At 40.5% G+C, this 24630-nt stretch overlaps 2 protein-coding genes across 2 annotated transcripts in view; one reads left to right on the forward strand and one right to left on the reverse strand.

Moving 5' to 3' along the window:
* Positions 1–24630, forward strand: part of fam136a (family with sequence similarity 136 member A) — a 429951-nt gene that overhangs the window by 245907 nt on the left and 159414 nt on the right. The window lies entirely within an intron of this gene.
* vamp5 (vesicle-associated membrane protein 5) overlaps positions 20523–24630 on the reverse strand; it is a 34285-nt gene continuing 30177 nt past the window's right edge. The window contains exon 3 of the mRNA XM_028798451.2: positions 20523–21531. Within this exon, the coding sequence (XP_028654284.1) occupies positions 21334–21531 (198 nt within the window). The 3' untranslated portion in view covers positions 20523–21333. The remainder of the gene's footprint in view (positions 21532–24630) is intronic.

Here is a 24630-nt window from a genome sequence, read left to right on the forward strand (position 1 = left end):
TTTGTGCAAATTGCGCTGAATTGTAGAACGATGTACAGATACACCATCTGCAGCAAGATGTTCTTGCAGGTCTTTGGAGGTGAGCTGTGGGTTGTCTGTAACCATTCTCACAATCCTGCGCATATGCCGCTCCTGTATTTTTCTTAATAATAATAATAATAATTCTTTGCATTTATATAGCGCTTTTCTCACTACTCAAAGTGCTTTAGCAATTGCAGGTTAAGGGCCATGCTCAAGGGCCCAACAGAGCATAGTCCCTTTTTGGCATTTTACGGGATTCAAACCAGCAACCTTCCGATTACCAGTGCAGATTCCTAGCCTTAGAGCCACTACTCCACCACATCACCACCACTTGGCCTACCAGACCTGGTTTAACAGCAACTGTGCCTTCCATTTCCTGATTCCACTCCTTACATTTGAAACTGACAGTTTAAACCTCTGAAGTAGCTTTTTGTAGCCTTCCCCTAGTCAGCAGTTCTCAAACTGTGGGGCGGGCCCCCCTAGGGGGGCGCGAAGTAACAAAAAACGGGGCGCGAAGATGTGAAAAAAAGAAAACAAGAATCAAAAATATGAAAAATACATCTATTGAAACCAAAACAAATTAGCTTAAACTACATTCTGATACTAGAAAATAAATATAGAGTTAGATAAATGTCGATAAAAGTTAAGTAGGTATAATAAAATATGCATCTATGATATATGATTAATTAAAAAAGAACAAATTGGTATTAGTGGGCTCTTTTCAAAAAAACGTTATGGGGGCGCGATTAAAACTGTTATGAAAACTCGGGTCGCAAATACTTAAAGGCTGAGAAACGCTGCCCTAAACCTTGATACTGAACAATGCTTTGAGGATCCCATGCTGTCACTCTTCAGAGGAGAGTCAAAGGGAAGCACAACTTACAATTGACCACCTTAAATACCTTTATATCTCATGATTGGACACACCTGTCTATGAAGTTCAAGGCTTATCGAGCTAATCCACCCAATTTGGTGTGGCAGGTAATCAGCATTGAGCAGTGACAGGCATTCAAATCAGCAAAATTACAAGGAGACCCACATTTTTGCACAGCCAGTTTTTCACATTTGATTTAATTTCATACAACTAAATACTGCTTCACTAAAAATCTTTGTTTGGAAAACACCTCAGTACTCAGATGTTCCTAGGAAATGAAAGACATACCATTGTTATCTTTTTTGTTGAAAGTAGAGAGGGGTTCCCAAACTTTTTCATATGATTGTATATTCCATACATGACATCTACATTTACATTTATTTTCTTAGTAGATGCTTTTATCCAAAACGACTTACAAAAGAGGTAAACAATCGAGTAACATTAGGCCAGGGCCTGTTTGTTCGGCAAGTGTAACAGAACATCATCATCATCATCATCAGTGTAAAACATAACATCATACTGTATCAATGTTATATTCAGTAGTAATAAAAAATATGTTGCACAAAACACCAATACTGTATATCTTTTGGGACCCCACCGCCCGCAACGGAATGACACGCCGAAGCGCAATTGACGCGTCTGTGGAGGGCTGCTTGTCTGTCACCGAGGCAACCGCAGGTTCGCACTGCCGCAGCATAGCACAGCGGAAACTGTAGTATTTTGCAAGTCTGAACTTTTAGGGATTCCATAGTAATACGGAATTATGGGTATTGGGGAGCTGTTAGGAAGTAGATAATAATAATAATATGGTGTAACGTGTACTCAGAAACAATCTTAGTAAAAGGACCTGTTAAAGTTTATCACTTTGAACCTGTCTCCATCTTCTTCCTTTTTATGAGTACAATATTATTACCTACAGATATAATAGAAACAACTATGAGCCGATCGCGGTAGCGCTATAAGCACCTGTCACCGATGGGTGATGCAACATTCTAAATGTAGGGAACATTATATATTGGCCACTAAGCTGGCCCTGACACTGCCCGTTTGCTGTGTCTGTGTATATGAGAGTGGTAGATCCCACTACAATAAATAACCATGCTGTTCCTGTTTCAAGCTGAATAAAGCTGGTTTTGCTGAAATACTGAGACTTAGCCTCGTGTTTTGGGGTGCAAGACAGGGACTCACACGTCACAATATCAAGAATCTTGTTCAGCATCAAATATCTTGTTAGATACCAGTTAAACAGTGAATTACATTTACAAACACAAGTAACAAGACTAACAGAGACAGCAGCCCCATGTTGCCTTCATTCACCATCACCATCATGAGCACCGACTTGATGATGTAAGAATGTTCTGTCCAATTGGAGCTCTACATACATGTTGTGGGCCCATGTGTTTTCACTTTTAGGACTGTAGTGGTGTTCTTGCGTACAAGTCATCTGCTACGTTAGAACTTATTTGGTGAGTACACCACAAGTGTCAGCAATGTAAGGCAGAGATGCTGGGTCCACAGTTTATCATAAGTTAATAAAAGAAACTCATGACATTTGTCTATTATCCAGCAAACATCACTAATTGCAGTTACAGAACCGAATTGATGACAGACTGGCATTTACCACTTTGCTTTGCTTAAAGAGTGTAGGCAAAGGTTTTACGCGTGCCACTGTGATCTGTGAGGCTTATTCATACACATAATTTTATTTACAACTAGCCGTGTAAGTCCGTGCTGTAAAAAGTCTGGGGTCCTAGAAACTACTGAAATCGTCAGAAAAAAAATGGAAATGTAGAGATGTCAGGTAATTGAAAGGAACTACTCTGGACATCTCTCTCCTAGGAGGTTTCATTTTGCCAATGTGCTCGCATTGCTTGTCCATTAGCGGCGGGAGGAAAAGTAAAAGGGATAGTGTTTTCCAATGTTAGCAGCTAAGTGACTTTGTCTTTCTTTTGAGGTTTCGTTTTGCTGACGTGGCCTCGCTCCACCTCTCACTTCCGGGCCGAACAGACCCATTTATATCTAAGATGGGAATCCAGTTGACAGGGAGACGAGATGATTCAGGTGTTACACAGAGCTGAAGTGATAATCCATAGCTACTGGGGCTACCATCAGCTATTTAGAGTAAAAATATGCAAGTCAGCTGACAGAAAGAGAGAAAAAGGATCCTGCCATACAAGCAGCCTGAACTTAGGCAGGCCATTAAAGGAGAGTTAGGTGGATTGTGTGCTATTCACATTAGATCAGAAAAAGACTGTTTAGTTGTGACATGCTCTTCTATTGGGACATTTAATCTGAGAGAAAGCATCAAAATTTGGATAACTGCACGGAACCACTGAGCCGGTACATAGAATAAAATGCTTTCCCGCACCCTGTCTCTCGATGCTGGACAAGTGCAGATTGCCGGAAACTCCAACTGCATCATGCTTTGGCCATCTATAGCTCTCCTTTGACTATTATGTTATTGTGAGTGTTAAGCTGATATTAAACAGACGCTAAAGTATAGTCTTCCTTTAGTGTTACTGATTCTTCCTTCCTGTATCTTTTATAAGATATATATTGGTTTAGTAAAGGCTGCAATCTCTAACGAAACTCTTCCCAGGGAGAGTGCGCCCCCTGCTGGATACAAAGAAGCAGCTGCCAAACCCTCTTAACCTCCTTAGCGTTAGACTTGAGCATCACTCGGGCAGTGAAAACAATGTTAAAAGCTTTAGTCCTGAGTGTGACTCAGGCAACTGTATGGACGTGTCTCACGTAAGCGAAAAGGCAATTTCCCCTTGGGGATTAACAAAGTATATCCAAATTCACAAATTATTATGGGGTCTTTTTCTATTGGAGAGAAAAAGATCAAATTAAACTAATGTAGATTTATGTTTTGTATTGCTTGTTACTGTCCTTCATGTTTATATATCTGGATAATTCAGCATTTTTTTAATATCATTATTGTGTTTTGTTTACTACAGCATGCATGTCCATGGTGTGGCAAACAGCCGGCTGGGATGCCCAGAGACGAGAAGGATGGGGGAAGGCAGCTACTGAGGGGCTCTGCATCCCCCAAGACATTAGATGGCGAGTTTCCTGCAGCATAGCGGTGCCCTGGATTCCTGCAGGGCATCATGGGATCTGTAGTTCGGCATCACAGCCCTGCTGGGTACCATGGGTGCCACAAGGAGGCGTTGCAGAAAGATCTGGGGATTTTTATTTTCCATAGAGCCCGGAAGTACTCCCACGTCACGGGGTCGGAAGCCCCAAATTACTTCTGGGCTGAAGAAAACCTCAAGTCCTCCATCTGACCCGGAAGTGCTGGCAAGTCAAGAGGATGGAAGAACTAAAGCATTTCCGGGTCAAGGACTACTGAAGACCCAGCAAGCGAGCTCGAGTCAGGAGGTAGAGGACAGAGCTGGCTGGGAGGTGTGGAGGAGAGATTTTGAGAACTAAATATTATTGTGTTTACTTGTTTATTGTGGTGGAGGTGCTTTGGGTATTATTTATTTAAAGAAAAGAAATTAAACAACTTCTTGGTGCTTTTAAAACATGTTGTCAGTGTCTGTGTGTCGGGTTAAGTGCTGGTATAGCGCCATCTAGTGTTACAGGGGTATTTGCTGAAAAAACACTCAATCACTCCGGGCAAACCACAAACAGAAAGCAGAAGTTGATTCCTGTGGCCTTTTGCCAACTTTGTTCATGAATTGTTCAGATCTCCTCATAGTTGTGGTATCCCAGCTGTAAACTGAAGCAGAGAAATCTCGCACATACCGTGATGCAATTGAAATAATTTTAGATTCCCATATTATTGCATGTTTTATATTTCAAGGAAACTGATGATTTTTTTGGAGTAAAGACAAGTATGCACTGCTGCCCTTGTGAACTGGAATTATGCAACAATCTACAAGACATTTCTGAATCTGAGACATCTGCTCTCACAGCTGGTCTAGATCTGACTCTTTGCATTTAAGTAAACTGTGCCATTTGATTGAATTTATTCTAGAAGATTTTGTCAAAATTGAATAACAACAAAAACTGGGAAGAATAAATTCACATATGTAGATAGATAGATAGATAGATAGATAGATAGATAGATAGATAGATAGATAGATAGATAGATAGATAGATAGATAGATAGATAGATAGATAGATAGATACTTTATTAATCCCAAGGGGAAATTCACAAATGTATCAACACCCTGGCCCACTTGCACGCCATCACTGTTAGTTGAAAGCTTTCCTAAGCTTATCTTGCTCCATTCACATAGAGTACAACTTTTTAAAGTGACAGTGTGTGATGCCGCCCTACAAGGAGCAAGGCATCATGGCACATATGCAGAAAGCCTGTAATCTTGTATTCCATTTTCACATTAATAGTGAAGAAGCAACTTTGAGCACTTGGCTAATCATGTCTACCTGCTGTCTATCAAAACAGACATGTGCTCTGCTTGTCCAAATCGCTGTTAAGGTGTTCTTGAGCACGCGCTCCCTGACAGGTGCGTCTTTTACTTTTACCTGTAGCTCACAACCACTGCCAATCACACGGTGGAGGGCATTTCAGCAATAAAAGAAGGAAGTGCTCTTAAGACAAGCTTAACCGGTGAGCTATGGTGCCTATGAAAGTATTCACCCTCATGGAAGTTTTCATATTTTATTGTTATACAACATTAGCCTCAGCCAGGTGTTATGTGGGTGTCCCCTTGGTTCGGCCGCTCAGGTCCTCAACAATGAGGATCCTCTGAGCCGGATCACCCTCGGGGAATCGTGCCACATGACATCACCCTTTTGGAAGGTTTCACATTTTATTGTCATACAACATTAAATCACAATGGATTTAGTTTGACGTTTTTGACACAGGTCAACAAGGCTCTTTAATATCAAAGTTAAAAAAGATCTCTGTAAAGTGATCCAAATTAATAAGATATATAAAACACAAAATAATAAATGGCACCCCTAAATAATCACTGGTGCAGCCAATTGGCTTTAGAGGTCACAGAATTAGTTCAATGGAGGTCACCTGTCTGGGGTTTCAGTTTATTGCCCTATGAATCCACTTGAATATGAAACATCCAACTTGTGTTGAGTCAGTATGGTGGACTAACCTACACAATGAAGATAAAAGAGCACTCTAAGCAACTCCATGGAGAGGGGATTGAAAAGCAGACATTAGGGAGTGAAGACAAGAAAATATCCAACTCACTGAATATCCACTTCAACTGATCATTAAGAAATGGAGATAGTAAGAAACAGCTGGAAATCCACTAGAGCAGGCCGTCCAAGTGACCACTGAGAATTCTGAAGAAGTTACAAGTTATAGTGGCTGAGATTGGAGAGACTGTGCAGACAACAATTGTTGTCCAGGTGTGTCACCAGTCACAACTTTATGGGAGAGAAGATCAGGTTAGGTCAGGCTGGGGAGCATGTACTGATACAGTGCATTGCCACACCCACCACATGACTAAACAGCTCGGGATCCTGGTTGGCAACCCACCAAGGTAGATACGTGGTCCAGTCCCACCCTCCGGAAATGACCATCTATCTGCCATGCGTTACAGCATTGTCGGCAAGGTCAAGATTCGTGAATCTTTCTTCACCAACAGGTGCCCCACAGCCGCTGGACCCCACGACCTTGCCCAACACCCAGTCCATACAAGCATTGAACAGAGTAGGAGCAGAATACACCGCTGACGAACCCCAGAATCAACTGGGAAAACACAGAGGTTCTGCCTCCACTTTGCACAGCACTCACAGTACCAGTGTACAGGCTGGCCATGATCTCCAGCAACTTTGAGGGCATCCTGTGAAGTTTCAGGATGTCCCACAGGGCAGCTCAGTCAACTGAGATGAACGCTTTACAAAAATCGACAAAGGCTGCAAAGAGACTCTGTCAATATTTGTGTTTGAACTCCATGAGAACACTCATTGCTGGGATGCGGTCGTTGGCAGACATCTTAGGCGTAAAACCAGACTGGTCAGGTCGCTGGTTGGTGAACAGATGATCACGGATCCTATTGAGGATGACCCTAACAAGTAAGTACCTTACCCCGCATTAAGAGCAGTGTTATCCCCCTGTTGTTGCTACAATCCAGGTGATCACCATTCCCTTTCCAGATAGGGACGACAAGTCCCGTTTTCCAATCAGTTGGGATGATGCCCATCTCCCAAATGGAAGCAAAGATTGCTTGCAATGCCAGGAGAACAGCCTTACCACCAACCTGGAGAAGATCATCCTGGATACCACAGATCCCTGGAGCCTTCCCTACCCTCAGCTGGTTCACCACCTGTGTAATCTCAGTCAGATTGGGCGGTTCACAGCTAATTGAAGGATCCACCTCAAGAACCATGGACCCAGAGATATCCAACGTCCTAGCCTCTATCATAAGCCTTCTCCAAATCAATAAACATATGTAAACCTTTCTGTTTTTCTCTATGTTTTCTCTGAGTGTTCTCATTGCAAAGACTGCATCATTTATTCCTTTCCTTGGTGTAAAACTAAACTATCCCAAATATTGGCAGACCCCTGGAGATGTAAGGTAGTGATTATAACATCTGAACCATCATGCCATCATGCCACCTATGATGAATTGTGTTTTTGTATTATGTTAAATGAAACTCGAAATATATCATTTGTTTGCTTTATTTTAGTGTGTTTTTATTTTACAATTATTTAGATAATGACTCTTAAGTTGTGGGTTTATGGCTTATGTGGGAAATGTTCTGTAACTGAAAGAGTAAGCCGGTAAAAATTACTTTATTAGCTCATTAATATTCATGAGGTTGTTTTCCAAGACTGTCAAATTTTGGAAGTACATAAAATTCTGGGGTATATGCATAACAGACATACAGTAGATAAGAATTATGAAAAAATAAGTATAAATTGTTAAAGACTGTCATTGTTTATTAGAATGTATATGTTTAAGTTTAGATAAAGCAATCAGTATGTAGGGATATGTGAAATGGAGGCTTGTGACATTACGATTAACATGTTTCGTGTTTAGCCAAAAGTAACTTAATCAACAATCTACCAGACCATGGGAGATTATCAGTTGTCCCATATTTTTGATGTAATATCTTGCATAAGGCAGTCAGCAAGACCATATAAATTCATAAAGATTTTAAAAGGCACAGCCAAGAGAGACATCATAACTGCCAAGACTAGGAGGAGTGAGAGAAACAACTGCCAAAGAGAAGACCACTCGGTGTGACTTTACCATCTACAGACTGCCCCTTCGCTCCCAATCATCACACCTTGTTTAAGAAACCAAAGACTGCAACAACCAAAGCCATAGCCACCTGAAATGAAGCTTGCTGTGTGAGCCTGATTTGAATCGCTCAGGTTGTAATTTTTCATACAGTATCTAATATTTACACCTGGTTTCTCCTTCAGGTAAACATAATGACTGAAATAGTCTGAGTATTGCTTTGCTGAAATGTCTTGTTGTTTACTGATGTTTAGCAATGACCGATAATTATTAATGAAACAAACTATACCCATTTATACATTGTGTACTGTCAGGGGCAGTGATCAGCTCTTGGCTTCTCATAGACTGTGTGAACAGTCCAACAGGAGTAGCCATTTCTGGCTTTTGCTGGGACATTCTGAAGCGTAGCCCTTTCAGGGGCAGCAATCTGAAGATGGATCGACGGGGACAGGAAGGGACACCTTGTGAGCGGAATGGCTTCTAGCCCCTGGTATGGTATCAAAGTTTAGAAGGCTAACCTCAGCCAGTGTTGAGATACTCTTTGCTTTGTATTCGAGTTTATCTGTGCTGAGGGAATGTTGAATTAAGTGAGTTATGCAGGATTCATGTGTGAATTGAGGCTAACAATTTAGGCATTTCCAGTATTAACTTGTCCACCAATATAAAAAGAACCTTACAGGTTAAATTGCCTTTCTTAGACACTTTTACACCACAAAACACCACCCAAAAAAGTTAATTATGAACATTGAAGGTGCATCAGAAAAATAACATGCAGAACTGAAATATACCTGGAGAAGTCTGAAGCCACTGTGCTTACCAAAAGAGACTGCTTGTCTTACCCATTCCTCTAGCCTACCTCACCTTCACCCAGAATTTTCTGTCCAGCCCTCCTCAGCTGAGTCCACAGGTGAGCAGCCCCCATACTTTTCCAAAAATGGTTCCATCCATTTTCTGTAGGACAAGCCATATGCAAATTTAGTTTCTTGCCTCTACTCACAAGTGCCATTTTTAAGTAACAGTCACCCTCCCTGAGCAGGGCACAATATTTTAAATCAAGTATCACAAAAAATGAGCCAAGTTAATCTGACAAAAATGCTTGAATTATTAGGCAAGTCCTTAGCTGAAATTCCACAAGTAGATTCCACAAGATTGCAGTAAGGGCTAAAGACCTGGACCTCTATTTATGGGTTGGTTTTGCTCTGTGACGACCTTATTTGTCATTCATTATCCCTCCAGAGTGTCAGTCTCTTCTTCTGGATCCATCTAGAATGAGCTGCAGTCAGATTGTACTGTTTACCATCGATCGCTGATGCCCAAGTGGTCAGTTTGAGTAGAAGCTCAGCTGATGGTATTTTCGTGTGCCCTTTTGGTCTGTTACAATTGTGAATGCCACAGGGGATGAATGGGTGTCCCACATGATGATTCAATGCTTGGACGGGACACCACAGTAAAGGAGAATGGAAGGACAGGTCTTCTGACCGGATGGAAATAAGAATTCTTACCCGGCAGGGAGGCCTGTACTTTAGAAGGACCAGGGGACTCAACAGCATGTAGGCACTGTATGCTGGGTGGCAGCGTCTCTGGGATAACCACAGGGGATCATGGGAGTTGGAGTCCTGGAGTACAGCCCTGTTGAGTTCCATGAATTCCACCAGGGGGTGCTGTAGGGAGGTATGGTCCCTAATTTGTGGAACTCCCATCTGACCTGGAAGTGCTTCTGATGGATCATGTCCAGAATTACTCCCGGACCACAGATAAAAGGAGCCACTTCACCTTGGCCCAAGGAGTCAATTGTCAGGAGGTAGACCACTAAGCTCTTGGAAGGTGTGGAAGGAGAGAGGCAGAATTCTGTAGAACTGTGTCTCTGACTCTGTGGCCATGCTTAACTGTGGATTGAAGTGTTGAAAGTAATAAAACAAAACATTATTTAAACCTGTGAATGTGTACAGTTTGAATGTGTCCGGGGTTTGGGGCTTAGTGGTGAGATTTACACAGCACTTCCCTCGTAGTTTTCCTGCTTGAGGCCCCTTACCCTCAACACCTCATTGTTCTTTCCGTCACTTTAATTGTAAAGTTCTGCACACCTGAGACCTTTTACAGCTCTGCTCCTTCCGTGTTTCTTCACAGTAGACATTTCCACATATCTGCTGTCTACATTTCACTTCTGTTCACACCATACTCATCTCTTACATTACAGCCAGGATTTTTCCCTTGTTTATTTTTATTTTCTGTGTTATTTTAAAATTATTTTTCACACTTTTATGTAATTTCTTTTATGTTTGTCTATGATTTGGTAATGACACTACATGGCCAAATATATGTGGACACCCCTCTAAATTATTCAGTTTGGGGTTCTCATTATTAACCGGTACATAAAACAGCACAAAGCCCTGCAATCTCCATCGACACTGACAGTAGAATGGCTCGTACTAAAGACCTCAGTGACATGGCATTGCCATTAGATGCCACCTTTGCCACAAGTCAAGCTGTGAAAGTACTGCTCTGGTAGATCTGCCCTGGTAATTTGTGAGTGCTATTATTGAGAAGTGGTAGAGTCACAAGCAACAACAGCTCAGTCATAAAGTGGTATACCACGCAAACTCGCACAGCAGGGCACGTTGTGGTTGATGGAAGACACAGGGAAGTCCAAAAAATGTTGTGATGCCAGCTGGCTCACGTCATTTAATACGATGCTGTTAAGCACAAAAGAAAACAATTGCCCGATGATGCAAAAAAACTGAAACAATAGGTGATAGTTGCCTCAAAATAAGAAATACTGCTCAGTACAGCTGGCCTGGTGTTTTGTAAAAAACTGGTGAAAAAACTCCTTCCTGGCATGGTCGGCATTTATATGACTCCTATCGGTTACCCTCATAGGGTGTCTTCTTGGTGTTGTGAATGAGAAAAGAGGCAATACTGTTTAGTGAATGCACCCCTCCTGTCCAAGAGTGGAAGTATATACCTCCTATGAGCCTGGAAGGTGATCCTCCAATGTGCATGTCTAACAATGTAAAAATCTCTTGTCCTCTGTTGCATCACTTACAACTTCCAAAATGCCACTGGGAGCAACACCAACAAAAGAACTGTGCATTGGGAGCTTCATGAGTTGGCCAAGTAGAAACACACAATGCACACTATGCACAATACCAAGCATTGACTGGAGTGGTGTAAAGCATACTTCCATTGGACTTTGGAGCAGTGGAAGCTTATTCTTTGGAATTACGAATCAAATCACACTTCACTATCTGGTAGTCTGATAAACCAATCTGGGTTTGGCAGATACCAGGAGAGCACCACCTTATGGACTACATAGTGTCTACTGTAAAGTTTGGTAGAGCAGGGCTAATGGTCTGGGGCTGTTTTTCAGGGTTTGGGCCAGGCCACTTGGTTTAACTGAAGGGTACTGTCCATAGTATAGCATATAAAGACATTTTAGACATTTGTGTGCTTCCACCTTTGTGGCAACAGTTTGGGGAAGGACCTTTTCTATTCCATCATGACTGTGCCCTTGTGCACAGTGCCAGATACATAAAAACATGTAGAAATTTGAGAGTCTTGATCTCAACTCGGCGGCACGGTGGCGCAGTTGTAGCGCTGCTGCCTCGCAGTTAGGAGACCCGAGTTCACTTCCCAGGTCCACCCTGTGTGGAGTTTGCATGTTCTCCCTGTGTCTGCGTGGGTTTCCTCCCGGCGCTCTGAGTTTCCTCCCACAGTCCAAAGACATGCAGGTTAGGTGGATTGGCGATTCTAAATTGGCCCTAGTGTGTGCTTGGTGTGTGGGTGTGTTTGTGTGTGTCCTGTGGTAGGCTGGCACCCTGCCCGGGATTGGTTCCTGCCTTGTGCCCAGTGTTGGCTGGGGTTGGCTCCAGCAGACACAGTGACCCTGTGTTCGGATTCAGCGGGTTGGAAAATGGATGGATGATCTCAACCCTACCGAACATCTTTGGCATAAACTGAAATGCCAATTGTGAGCCAAGTCTTCTTGTTTAACACCAATGCGTGACTTCATAAATGCTCTTTTGGCTGAATGGATACTAAGTCTGCACAGATTCACTCCAAACGTTATGGAAAGCCATCCTATAAGAGTGGAGGCTGATGCAGAAAGGAATGGGTGGGATAACTCATTATTAATCCCCATGTTTTTGGAATGGGATGTCCAAAAAGCACATATGGGAGTGATGGTCAGGTATCCAGAAACTTTTGGCCATATAGTACTGTCACTTTAAATGTGCATCCAATCCTTGTCTTCTGTGGGTGGTACCCTTAGAGGTGGGGGCGACCATGAAGTCACCACTGCTGAGTCCTCCCTCTGGCCATATATTTCCTGTTAAGTCAAACCTTTTTTTCCCTGTTTTTCTGATTTTGTGCTTCATTTTGCTTATTTAAAGAAGATTTTTTGTGTAATACGTGTCTCTAAAAGCCAAAGTCACAATGGCTGACCCTGCCCCCTGCCCCCCAAAAGTCATGCAAAAGACAATTTCCCCTCAGGGATTAACAAAGTATATCTACTGTATATAAAAAACGGGTTTTCTCCCTTTTAAGACATTTGTAGTATTTTTGAAAATTTGAAGCCCATTTTAGGCCTATGAAGGCCAAAACTGGTCAGTAGAGGATTAGGGTTAGGCTGCCTTAGATGAGACCTTTTCTGGGCAGGTTAACGAAGGCCCTAGCCAGTTTTTTTTTTTGTGACTCATTTAAAATACCTTACACCCTATTTGCCAGATTTGGGACACCATATCATAACACCCACCATTAATATTACTGTTATTATATACTAGATATATTACTCATTGACAGGTAATAGAATAAATATAAAAATATTCTATATCACTTGCCTTACATGTACCCTCAGTGTTCCTCCTACAATTTTCTTTGGTGTCTGAACTCCTCTTACCCAGTGTTTCCACCTGTTGATCATGATCCCATAAAGCCTCCTTTCTCAGATTCTGTCATTTCAAGGTACGCTGCTCACCTCCTGTCCACGTTTTGACTATGACCCTTACCGACTGTGAAAAAATTGTTAGCATTCTTGTGAATACTTCTTGTCTTTGAAGGCGACTCTCAGTGTTCCTTCTACTCCTTTCCTTGGCATCCTCATGAGTCTCAACCTCTCTTGCCTGGCGATTTCAATCTTAATAATATTTGACTGAGCAAACAAAGTGAAACTGAATTATCAAAGCCAAGCTGACCAACCAGATTGCTTGGAAGGACCGAACACACACACGAACATACACAAAAAGTAGTGCACCTGCACCCCCCTGCATTCATTCTTTAGGACAGCTGTGACCACAGTAGCAGTGTGTAGTCTGATATTGTCCAGTGACAGGGATGTGAGCAGAGGGCCTCTGAAATGTCACCATGGAGCATGGCGCTCTATTCCCAGTCACTGATGAAGGCATTGTGTCTATCAGGAGTATGGGGGTGCAGATCTGAAATGATCTCTCTCAAGCAAGGCCAGATCATCTGTCCTGTTGGTCTGCTGAAGCCTTATCTGCAGTCAGACACAGTGGAGCAGCTTGATCCATAGTGGCTGGCAGCAATGGCACATGACACCTCTGCCTGCAGGATGCCAATGGCTCTTTCCCTTGCTTATGGTGATTTTGTGGAATGCACAGCAAACTGACCAAGTGTGGCCTTTGTCTTACTGTGACCTAAACATTGAATTAAGTCTTTTGAAAGGTGATTCAGAGAGGCATTGTCCCACAGTGACCTTGTTGTTTAAAAGTGCACCTCGCAAGTTGCAATGCCTCACTGCACACAGTGGATTGCTGTTGGAGGAAATCAAACAAATTATTACATTTTTTGTAAAGTGCACAAACCAAAGCTAGAGATACCATTCCAGAATATACGGCATTCCCTTTTATATTATTTTTACAATGAAAACACTGCCTAGTGAAGTGACATGTGCAGGCTCGGACACTGAGCCAGGAATTACCAGCACCCTTGTGTTTGAAAGTCCAATGTCCTTGCCACGACACCACACCATACTGCATGCCAGTTTGTTAATTTTCCTAAAGTTCTTTCAGTTTTACCTCAAGTTTGTATTTCAGCAAAGCAAATTTCCTCTTTTTTTGTCCATCTGAATGATTTGGTTCCATCACACACCACAAACCACAGCTGCTTTCCTGTGTGTTATAAATACACACTCACACACACACACACACACACGTCTATAAAGGTCTATGACCTCTCGATGAACATGGGCTGCTGTATTGACTGAAGCAGAGTCATTATCCCTTGAAGTTGGCGGGTGATCTAGATCAGTTTTGCTGTTGCAGCAGAATTAGTGTAGTTATCTGGGGCCTGTGATTCTGCTTTTTGTTTTGTTTTGCCTCTATTACAATGGCCTCTATTCACTTATCAGCAATCAAATTCAATTCAAGCCTAATGTGCCGTGCTTTTGCAGAATGAAGACAGCAATCACATTGCCAATTTGAGTTTCTCTATGGGAAATGGCACTGACCTTCTCCTAAAAGCACAAGGTGGCTTTCATCCATAAGTGCTTTGTTAATTGTTAATATGCCCTCTGGCTGTTTGGCACTTTCATCGACTGCCTGCTTTCCTTAAGATGCTGTTCTTTTATGTATGGTTTATTCCTTTCATACTTTGATATAAAATCTGTCATTGTTCGGAAGTACTTTAATAACTGTTTGTTTTTTTTCGCTTTAAATTATAAAACATCTAGAAAGTGGCTTCGCTTTAAATCATAAAACATCTAGAAAGTGCCTATGTAAATGTCTGAGACTAGATTGAAAAGTTTTCAGACTGTACCTGTCATTTTGCATTTGAAGATTCCTTTCACGTTGGCAGCCTTTTTCTTTTCAGAGTACTTTCTCCTTCCACCCTGCACACTTTTTGCTGTGTTCCTTATTAAAGCTGTGCCAAACATTTTGTGACATGGTTTTCAAGACATCACTTCTCACCTCTTCACAGCTGAACAGCTCATTCTGTGTCATCCCATAGACTGGACTAAGATCTGGTAAACAAGGAGGCCATTGGATTCAACTGAACTCACTACCACTTTCTTTGAGCCATACCAGGAATTTTCTCATCCTTAAGAAGCATTGTCCTGCTGAATGTGCTCAGTAGCACTGGATAACAGAGATGGGACAAATGTTCTACATATGCAAGTCTCAAGTAAGCTTCAAGCAATGATTTTCAAGGTTCAAGCCAAATTTTTCGGCATAAGAATTGCAACCAAGCAAGTCGAGCCAAGTCAAGTCATAGCTGAGAAGACATGTACAGTGAAAGAGTGACTGCATTCTCACCATCATCTGCAGTTAATCTAATTACAATAATGTCTGAGGAATGCTAACATCTAAACTGAAAATAAGACTTTCCCAGAGGAAACAATTCTTATTAAGAAGTAACAGCATATGCAGTAAATAATTATTTTATTGATTTTCCACAGTTTCCTCATAAGCGAACTGTGTCTAACGCAATTCGGCTTCTAACATTTAACTTCTATCTTGGAACACACAACAATGAAATGACAAGCTAACTGTAGACTTTACTGTACACCTTAAATGTTGGTTAGTTTGAGCTTCTGTAATGTTTGTTCTTATCACTAACTGTGTTTTCTCCCAAGAAAGAAAGCAAAGTTACAATGAAACAGCACAAGGTTTGTGACTGAATGGCAAGAAAACTGACGTTTAGAGATATATTAAAATGCATTTTAAGATATTTTGGAAATAATATAAGATGTTTTAAAAAAGAATTATAGATAATAGAATATACATCTAGAAATACATCAAGAAATTTGAAATGCATTTTCTGAAATCTACAATAGGTTTATCTTGAAATGATAAAACTGTACATTTTGAGATATCTGAAATGCATTTTCAGATTTCTTGAAGTACATCTGCAGTACATGTGCAGTTGAAATCACTTACTGTAAAATATTCTATTCTATAAAGAGAAAACAGAAATTTTAGTGATTGGCAAAAATGGATATAATGAGTTTATTAGAAATAAACTTGATGCATTAGGATTAAAAGTCAAGGCAGAGGTAAAGAATTTAGGGGTAACTATTGACTCTGACTGTGGTGTAGCGGGTCCACAGCTCATGTCAAAAGGCCACTTTTTAAAATAAATAATCGCTGCACTCGCGGCTAAGTGAGGGGGCGTGGTGTGTGTGGCCAAGTGGTTCCCGGGGAGTTTGTGAAGAAAGAAAGAAAGAAAGAAAGAAAGAAAGAAAGAAAGAAAGAAAGAAAGAAAGAAAGAAAGAAAGAAAGAAAGAAAGAAAAAAAGAAAGAAAGAAAGAAAGAAAGAAAGAAAGAAAGAAAGAAAGAAAGAAAGAAAGAAAGAAGGACGGACGGACGGACGGAGGTTAAGGAGGAAAAGATGGCAGGAAGCAGGAGGGAGAAAGCTGGTACAGGAGAGAAGGAGAACGAGCAAGCGCAGTCTCGCGCTGATAACAAGTAGCTGGGACAGTGAGCCCGAGTGGGGTGTTTGGCCAGCACCCTAGGGCTGACGGTAATGGTGCTCCTGCTGAGCACTTGTTGGCAGCAGGAGTGACCAGGAGAAGGTTGGCTCGCCGCAGCGAAGAAAGCGGAAGTCGGAGATTTGGAATAGAATCCCCAGCGTGAGCGTCCTGGCCATTAGGGGAAAGCCAAGTCTGGTAGGGGCTAAACGAAGCCAGGGATCGGGAGGCCACCAGACCAGTTGAGAAGAGCAAAAAAGGTCAGCTGCATGTAGGGTGACTCCCCTGGTGCATAGCCTGGATGGGAGAAGCAGGGGAGTCACCAGTAAAAGAAGGCACTGTGCTTTGTGTTTTTAAAGAGACTGTTTCCAGCCATTGTTTTAACTTCGTTGTTTTTAAAGGATGTTTTTTTCTAATGGATTTTAGCCTCCATCCTTTTCACTTGTTTTTATGGAATATTTATTTAAGGATATTTTAATACACTACACATATTTATTTGGGTGCTTTGTTTTTGTTTGTTGGTTTTTAAATAAAAGCACTTTGCACTTTTTTTCACTGTCCCCTTGCTCCATTTGTTGTGCCTCACTGCCTAGCTCATCGGTGACATTACCGACGGTGTCGGGTTCAAGGGCTCCCAGAAGGAAGATGGGAGCGTGGAGTGAACCCGCATCCTTACACTGACCTATTATTAATCAGATTAATAGGACAGCATTTTTTCACTTAAGAAATATAGCAAAAGTTAGACCTCTTATAACACTGCAAGATGCTGAGAAATTAGTTCACGCTTTTGTTTTCAGTCAGCTAGATTACTGCAACTCTCTCCTCTCAGGACTACCCAAAAAAGACATAAATCAATTGCAACGAGTGCAGAATACAGCTGCTAGAATCTTAACTAGGAAAAGAAAATCTGAGCACATCTCTCCAGTTCTGATGTCACTACATTGGTTACTTGTGTCATTTAGAATTGACTTTAAAATACTGCTTGTAGTTTACACAGCCTTAAATAATCTCACTCCATCCTATATCTCACAATGTCTTACACCTTACACTCCAATTCGTAACCTTAGGTCTTCAAATGAGTGTCTACTTAGAATTCAGAGAACTAAACTTAAAAGAAGTGGTGAGGCGGCCTTCTGCTGTTATGCACCTAAAATCTGGAATAGTTTACCAATAGGAATTCGCCAGGCTAATGCAGTGGAGCACTTTAAAACACTGTTGAAAACACATTACTTTAACATGGTATTCTCATAGCTTCATTTTAGTTTAATTCTAATGCTCTGTATATTCAATTAATTATCATTATCATTCATGGTGTCTCCAAAAACCGTACTAACCCCTACTTTCTCTTCCGTTCTTTTTCTGGTTTTCTGTGGTGGCGATCTGCACCACCACCACCTGATCAAAGCACCGTGATGTCCCTACATTGATGGATTAAAGGCCAGAAGTCCACATGACTGTCAAATCATCAAATTTTTCCATGAGAACCCTGAATACAATGAGGATGGACTGAGGTCATTTATGTTAGGTAGAATGCCTAGAGGGTGCTGGGTGGTCTCGTGGCCTGGAACCCCTGCAGATTTTATTTTTTTCTCCAGCCGTCTGGGTTTTTTTTTTTTCTGTCTGGCCATCAGACCTTACTTTTATTCTATGTTAATTAGTGTTCCCTAATTGTAATTCTTATTTATTTTGTTTTTTTCTCTTTCTTCATCATGTAAAGCACTTTGAGCTACATTATTTGTATGAAAATGTGCATTATAAATAAATATTGTTGTTGTTGTTCTTTGTATAGAACTTCATTTCTATTTGGAGGTATCTTGAAATGCATTTGAGATGCCAGAAAATGGACAGGAATCTATTTTAAGATATCTAGAAATGTATGTTAGATATTTTGAAATGAGTGGAAAGTTATTTTGAAATATCAGAAAATACATTTCAGATATCTCAAAATAAATTTAAGATAGCTAATTTAATCTATTTTAAGCTATCTCAAAATATAATTACGATACTTTAAAAACCATTTATGATACCTTGAAATTCACTATTGTTTGACATATGTAAAATACATATTTAAATACAGTACCTCAAATTAATTTAAAATGTATTTCATGATATCTGAAATTTTATTTCAAGCTATCTCAAATACATTTTAGGATATCTTCAAAAAGACATGAAATTATTTCAAGGTATCTACATAGAATTTTCAGATATCTAAATTACAATTAAAAATATCTCACATTAATATCCAGAAATCTTGAAATAGCTTCCAGTCTAATTTTAGTTATCTGAAATACATTTCAAGATATCTCAAAGTAACTTCCTGTTCTTTTTGAGACATCTCAAATACATTTAAAAGTTTCTTAAAAGTGACAGAAAGTTCCATTTAAAACAAGCAATTTCAAAATCTCTTGAAGTGCAATTCAGATATCCCAAAATGTATTTCAGATATATTAAAATATAAAGGAATATATTTTGAGATATCTCAAAACAAGGTTCAGATATTTAAAAGAGTAAGCTGCATTTTAAGATATCTGAAATGAATTTTGGGATTTTTCTAAATGTTAAACATTTTTGCATGCCACACAAGTGTAAGCTCACCACTCTGGCATGAACTAATGATTTAAAGAGTAAAAGCAATCTTAACTCTAATATCAGTTAGGTTTAAATATCTAAGCATCTTAGCTATCTAAATATTTTCTAATTCACGTTGTGTACAACTCAGGTTAATAGACAAATGTAACAGTTGCAAGCTACAGAAGATGGCTACAATGTTGGCCATAAAAGTAGCCTTGCTCATGCAGTGTCAGTAGCAGGATTTGAACCAAGGATTTTGGCTCAGTAGGGAAGTGAAAGCAGTATGATTCAATGAAGAGTTTCTGAATGGTTAGAAAGGTTTAAAGTGGGAAGAAGAAGTGTGACCAATGACGCTCAATTTGGTCCACCATCAGAGTCATGCACACAAGCCCACATTGACATGGCAGATGCCTTCATCAGAGAGTGCAGATGGACTACGTTGTCTGCTGTTGTTGCACATTTGGATATCAGCTATGGATCTGCACATGCCACACTGCATGATGATGTGGGGTACCATGAAGTTTGCTCAAGATTGGTACCCAAACAGCTTATTGATCTGTGCAAGCCAATATCCTTTGGTGAATTGCAACAGGTTTCACTCTCTCTGACCAAAGAAATCTTATTCTGGCACATTGTTCAACAATTGTGCAACCCCGCAGCATAGCATCCATGTTCATCTGGTCAGAGTGATGCTAGAGTAACAGCAGAGTGATGCACAGGATCTGTTTGAACTACCATATGCCATTGCAAACGTGCTGTATTGCATCAGCTTCTGTCCTTTGCAGTTACAGAACAATTTGGAAATTGCCTTTACTTTTAGATTTATCCTTGTATTAACTTAAACCACTTTACATAGATCTGTTTTCACTTCTTCTGTTGACAAGTTTCAAAAAAGCCAAAATAAATCCACTTCGATTTAATACTGTATAACAATAAATTGTGAGGACCTCCGGGGGGTCAATACGTTTTTATCTGCATATAAAATAAAGGCTGCCCTGCAGTGGACTGGCATCCTGTCCAACACACATGCTAGTTTCCTGCCTTGGTCCAACTACGTCAGGGGCTGATGGATGGTGGATGGATGGATGGATGGATGGATGGAAAGGAGGAAAGATGAAAAGACCTGAAACTGGATTGATATAAAACAATTGAGAAGATCTGAAAACAAAAATGGCTCCGGCACATTCTAGAAAAAAGACTTTGCGTGATGGGATGGGTAAAGACAATGGTAGTGAAGAGAGGAGTAAAGAGACATTATATTAGGTTGTCAATAGATTGCTACTGAGCTGAAATAATAATGACAATAATGATGATTTTTGTGATAAAGAGACACTATAATAGGTTGTCAGTAGATTGCTACTGAGCTACAATATTATTTTTTGTGATATTGCTTGCTAACCCCAAGCCTTGACAAGGCACATTTGGTAGACTGTGAAACAGCACACAATGGTTGGAACAAGAAATGCTGGGTTTTATTGTGCAACACTTTAAGCATATTATGCGAAGACAAGAAGACGCAGTTTTAGCTGTCCACTGAAATGGTTTACTAATTGGCAAACATCCAAATAACCCAGACAGTCCTTTAATATAATACCTTGTTCACAGAAAGGCTGAAACCAGGCAGCAAGACGAGTCTAATTGACTCTCCACTTTTGTTGCAGAAAATGCGCAGCTGAAAAAGGCAATTCGTGGCAAAAGAAGTTGCGGAAAACAGCAGAAAAAGGATTTGGCTACAATCTTTTCGTTCTTAAAGAAACATCACTTGAGGAAGTTTAAAGGAATCTCCTGTCATGAAAATAGCTGGCAGGGTGCAGGTGTCCATACACATTATGGTATGGACCACTTTTATGTATACCTTGTATAATATATTTAAATCCAGTGGTTCTTGTACCTTTATGAGTCTTCAGGAAATAATTAAAAACACATAAGCAGCCAACCTCTGAGCAGCATATTCAGCATTTTTGGGAATTAACGGTTTGTAGAATAAGTGGTTGATGCTTCTAAATGGAGTTGTATGAACCTCTGTTGTGACCACCTAAAATCTGCTGGAGTAGACAGTGTAGGTTTCAAATCATAAAGGAACACAGCATCACTGGCATTTATAATTCTGAAGTAATCCACACAGGTTAAGAAGCAGCGAAACAGGACTTTAGATGTGTGCTTCTGTTGCAATCTGCTCTTGTCACCTAAGGAAGGACGGCAACCAGCTCTGTGCCCTGTTTGTCCGGCTTGCTGTTCTCTTCCTCGGCTCTCCCCTTGTCTTATTTGCCACCTGTTCGTGTGTTATTGATATTTGACATCGGTGATCCTGAACTTGGGGTACTGAAATAACAAGCCAAGATAATGATGACAACTAGAATCACCACAGCAGCCACCGCTGCCAATATCAACTTAATCTTTACGTTTTCCAACCAAGTCTGGCGAGCAATTGTTCCAGCCGTCTTGGAGAACTTCCTGCTCTGTAACAAAAAAAAAAACAAAAAATAGACATGCTGTTAACTGATTTGTGTGTTTGAACAGGATACTATTTAGAGAAATAAAATCATGTTGCATACAAAACATAGACATTTCCATCCATTATCAGATAATGTCTTTCCATTCCTAGTCTGTACAGAGAACCTTAGGGCAGGAGCCAAGACTGAATGTGACAAAAGTTCAAAACCTACATGCCAATTGTGCTTTAAGATGGACCAGACTAACATTCACAGCTTTATACACATAGGGAATAACTTGGCTGCTCAAAATGTTCAAGCTAATATATAGATAGGAAAACACTTCCAACACCATTCCCTGGTATACTGCGATGAACATAGGGGACATATTGTCAAAACTGGCCAAGTGTTACATTACAGCCTGGGTATTTTCCCTTTCCTGTATGTATTTTTTGTTTTATTATTGTTTTGGTTATTTTTCATGTTTTTTGTGTACATGCTGTCATAGTCAAACTAAAGACGGTAATGCATAGATAGAAAAAGTGCTTCCCCAGTACTGTAATTGAAATTAAACTGAGCAAGCTAAACCTATGAAGGACCTTCCTTTCTCACTTTCTCTTATGATCAAAATGGACATGGAAAGTGTTACCTTTCTTGCCTTCTATAAGATGACCAGAAAGTGTAAACAGTAAAGTTCTTTTCTCTGTCCTTATACCTTGAACTGAAAAGTCCAGAGTGGGTATTGGTACAAATAGAACAGTGATACTCAACCTTTTCTATGCCTCACACCCCTAGAAAATGTTTGATTTATGTTCTGTAGGAGGAGAACGGGTAACCCAGATGAGACTCAGAAAAACAGATTACCTGGACGGGAAGCCAATATAATGATGCAGATGAAGTGGCCTATGGGACAAGAAAATACTTTTGTACCCAGCCGGTATAAATTAATAAATGGACATGTAGAAGCCGAGAGTAGAGAGCAGTTCTATCCCCCATACACGAGGTGGCAGTGGTGCTCATACAAATCAACTCACCCGAGACAACTGCAAGGGTGTTTGGGAGATGGAATCAAAAAATGCAGCACCCTATAGGCTGACAGATGATGCTGTCAGGAAGGACCTCCCTACTTTCTATAGGGCCCAGAAGTGCTTCCCGGAAGATACAGATAGACACTGGAAACATTTCTGGGCCCGGCTTAAAAAGGAGCCTGCTGCCACACGTAGACAAGTCAGAGTCAGGACTCAGCAGGCGACACTCACTGGTGGAGAGAAGGAGAGGGAGAAGACAAAGAGAGAGAGCATATTTAAGTTTGTGCATTGGTTGTGTTTGTTGTACCACTGCTGCTGTGATGATTAAAAATCCAATATTTGAACCCAGAGTTGTGTTGGGTCTTCTGTATCTGGCATTTAGGAGCTCAGTGGAGCCCCCTACTGTTCACAGTTTGTACCCCCTACAAAAATAATATTACATTTCAAGATGAAGAAGTCAAATTTCAACTTTTTAACCACAAGTTGAACCACATACATACAAAATGAAAACAAAAAAATAATAAGCTTTTAACTCCGTGCATAACATTTAAATATAAATTGAGCAATTTTCCTTTATAAATCTCAATAATCTTACAAATATGTCTCCCTGTGAAACTTAGATACAAGATTGACGACCCAGGGGTTGGGGTATCCCACAAAATATCAAGCGCCACAAGGAAATGACACACAAACAATGTTTGGGGATTTATGGGTTTAGAGACCCCCGTAAAGAAAAGAGTGCTAGCATGCTGCTAAGCAAGGAAACACAGTCAGTGAGCTTTGTCCCCTGATAACACCTACACTGCATACAGTTAAAAGTGAATTCCACTCTTTTTAAAAAAAGTTTAAAGGAACCCATAAGAACGTGCACTTCTGCAGCTCATTCACAGGTGACAATTGTGCGTGCAATTCTTCATTAATTTCATATCATAGCACATGACCTTAAAATGACGGCATACTGCAAGTAATCGATTGCACCATGATAAAGTCAGACAACGCACCTCACTCAATTTTGGTAAATTCACCTTTGTCGTACCTCCTGAAATGCCATCTCACAAGTCCTGGAGGAGCAGGTATCCAAGGTTGGGAACCCCTGAAATTGAAGGTATTTCCTCCAAACAGCTGGCTACATTTACATTATGTACATGTGAGACGTGTTCAACTGTGCTGCACTACACATGGTAAGAGTTTGGCTCTGAGACATGTAACGGTGATAAGTCCAGGTAGATAAGGTATAATGTAAATGTTTTCTTTTCCGTCATTTAGCTCTGTTGCATCCTGATATTTTGATGATTGCCAGTTTCTTAGCCCCAAGCCTAAGACTGATGAGCACAGTTTAAAGCCTTCTAACATTACTAGGGCATGTAGTCTTTTGTTGGACTTTAATCCACAAGGTTAACAGCTCAATTTCTGCCACTGTGTCCTTACATGTGACCCTCACTAAGTCACCTAATCTGCCACGGTATCAGTTGTCAAACATATATGTAAATCATTTTAATGTGTCTTGATATCGGGTAAAGGCCTCAGTCAAATATGCAGTATAATAATAGTGCTTTCCTCCAGCCAGAATAGCTAAGGTGTGGAAGACTTATGTTTCATTTGCTACTTTGGGTATGCTGCAGAAAGAGATAACCCCACTGCTATTTTTCATTTAATAGGTCTAGTAAGTATTTTGAGTGTTTTTGGATAGTTATTGTAGAAATATAATAGACAAAAGTATAGTTGTATGTGTAAAAAAAACATATACATACACAAATCTATATACATAAAATGCTAAGGGTTGTGTCTGTCTGTCACATGGTTACCTGCAATCCACTGCGGCTAGAACCTTGATCTTGGTCTTAATCAAAAGCTTATGATGTGATATGTGCTGGTGAAACAAAAAATGTGGAAAATGGCAAACTGTGCAAACTGTGTCTTTCTTCAGCAAATTTCACAAGAAAACTGATCAAGAAGGTGACAAGAGAGAAAGAAAAAGAGAATGAGCAACACCTGCTGAACATGAAGTAAATTGCAGAATCACAAAAATGACAGGTGCAGTCATAACTAAGGAAGCAGCTTTGAGAAGTGAATTTTCACCACAGGAATAAGCTGGAGC

This window comes from Erpetoichthys calabaricus, chromosome 1 (assembly GCF_900747795.2).
Source record: "Erpetoichthys calabaricus chromosome 1, fErpCal1.3, whole genome shotgun sequence".
NCBI classification, from domain to species: Eukaryota; Metazoa; Chordata; class Cladistia; order Polypteriformes; family Polypteridae; genus Erpetoichthys; species Erpetoichthys calabaricus.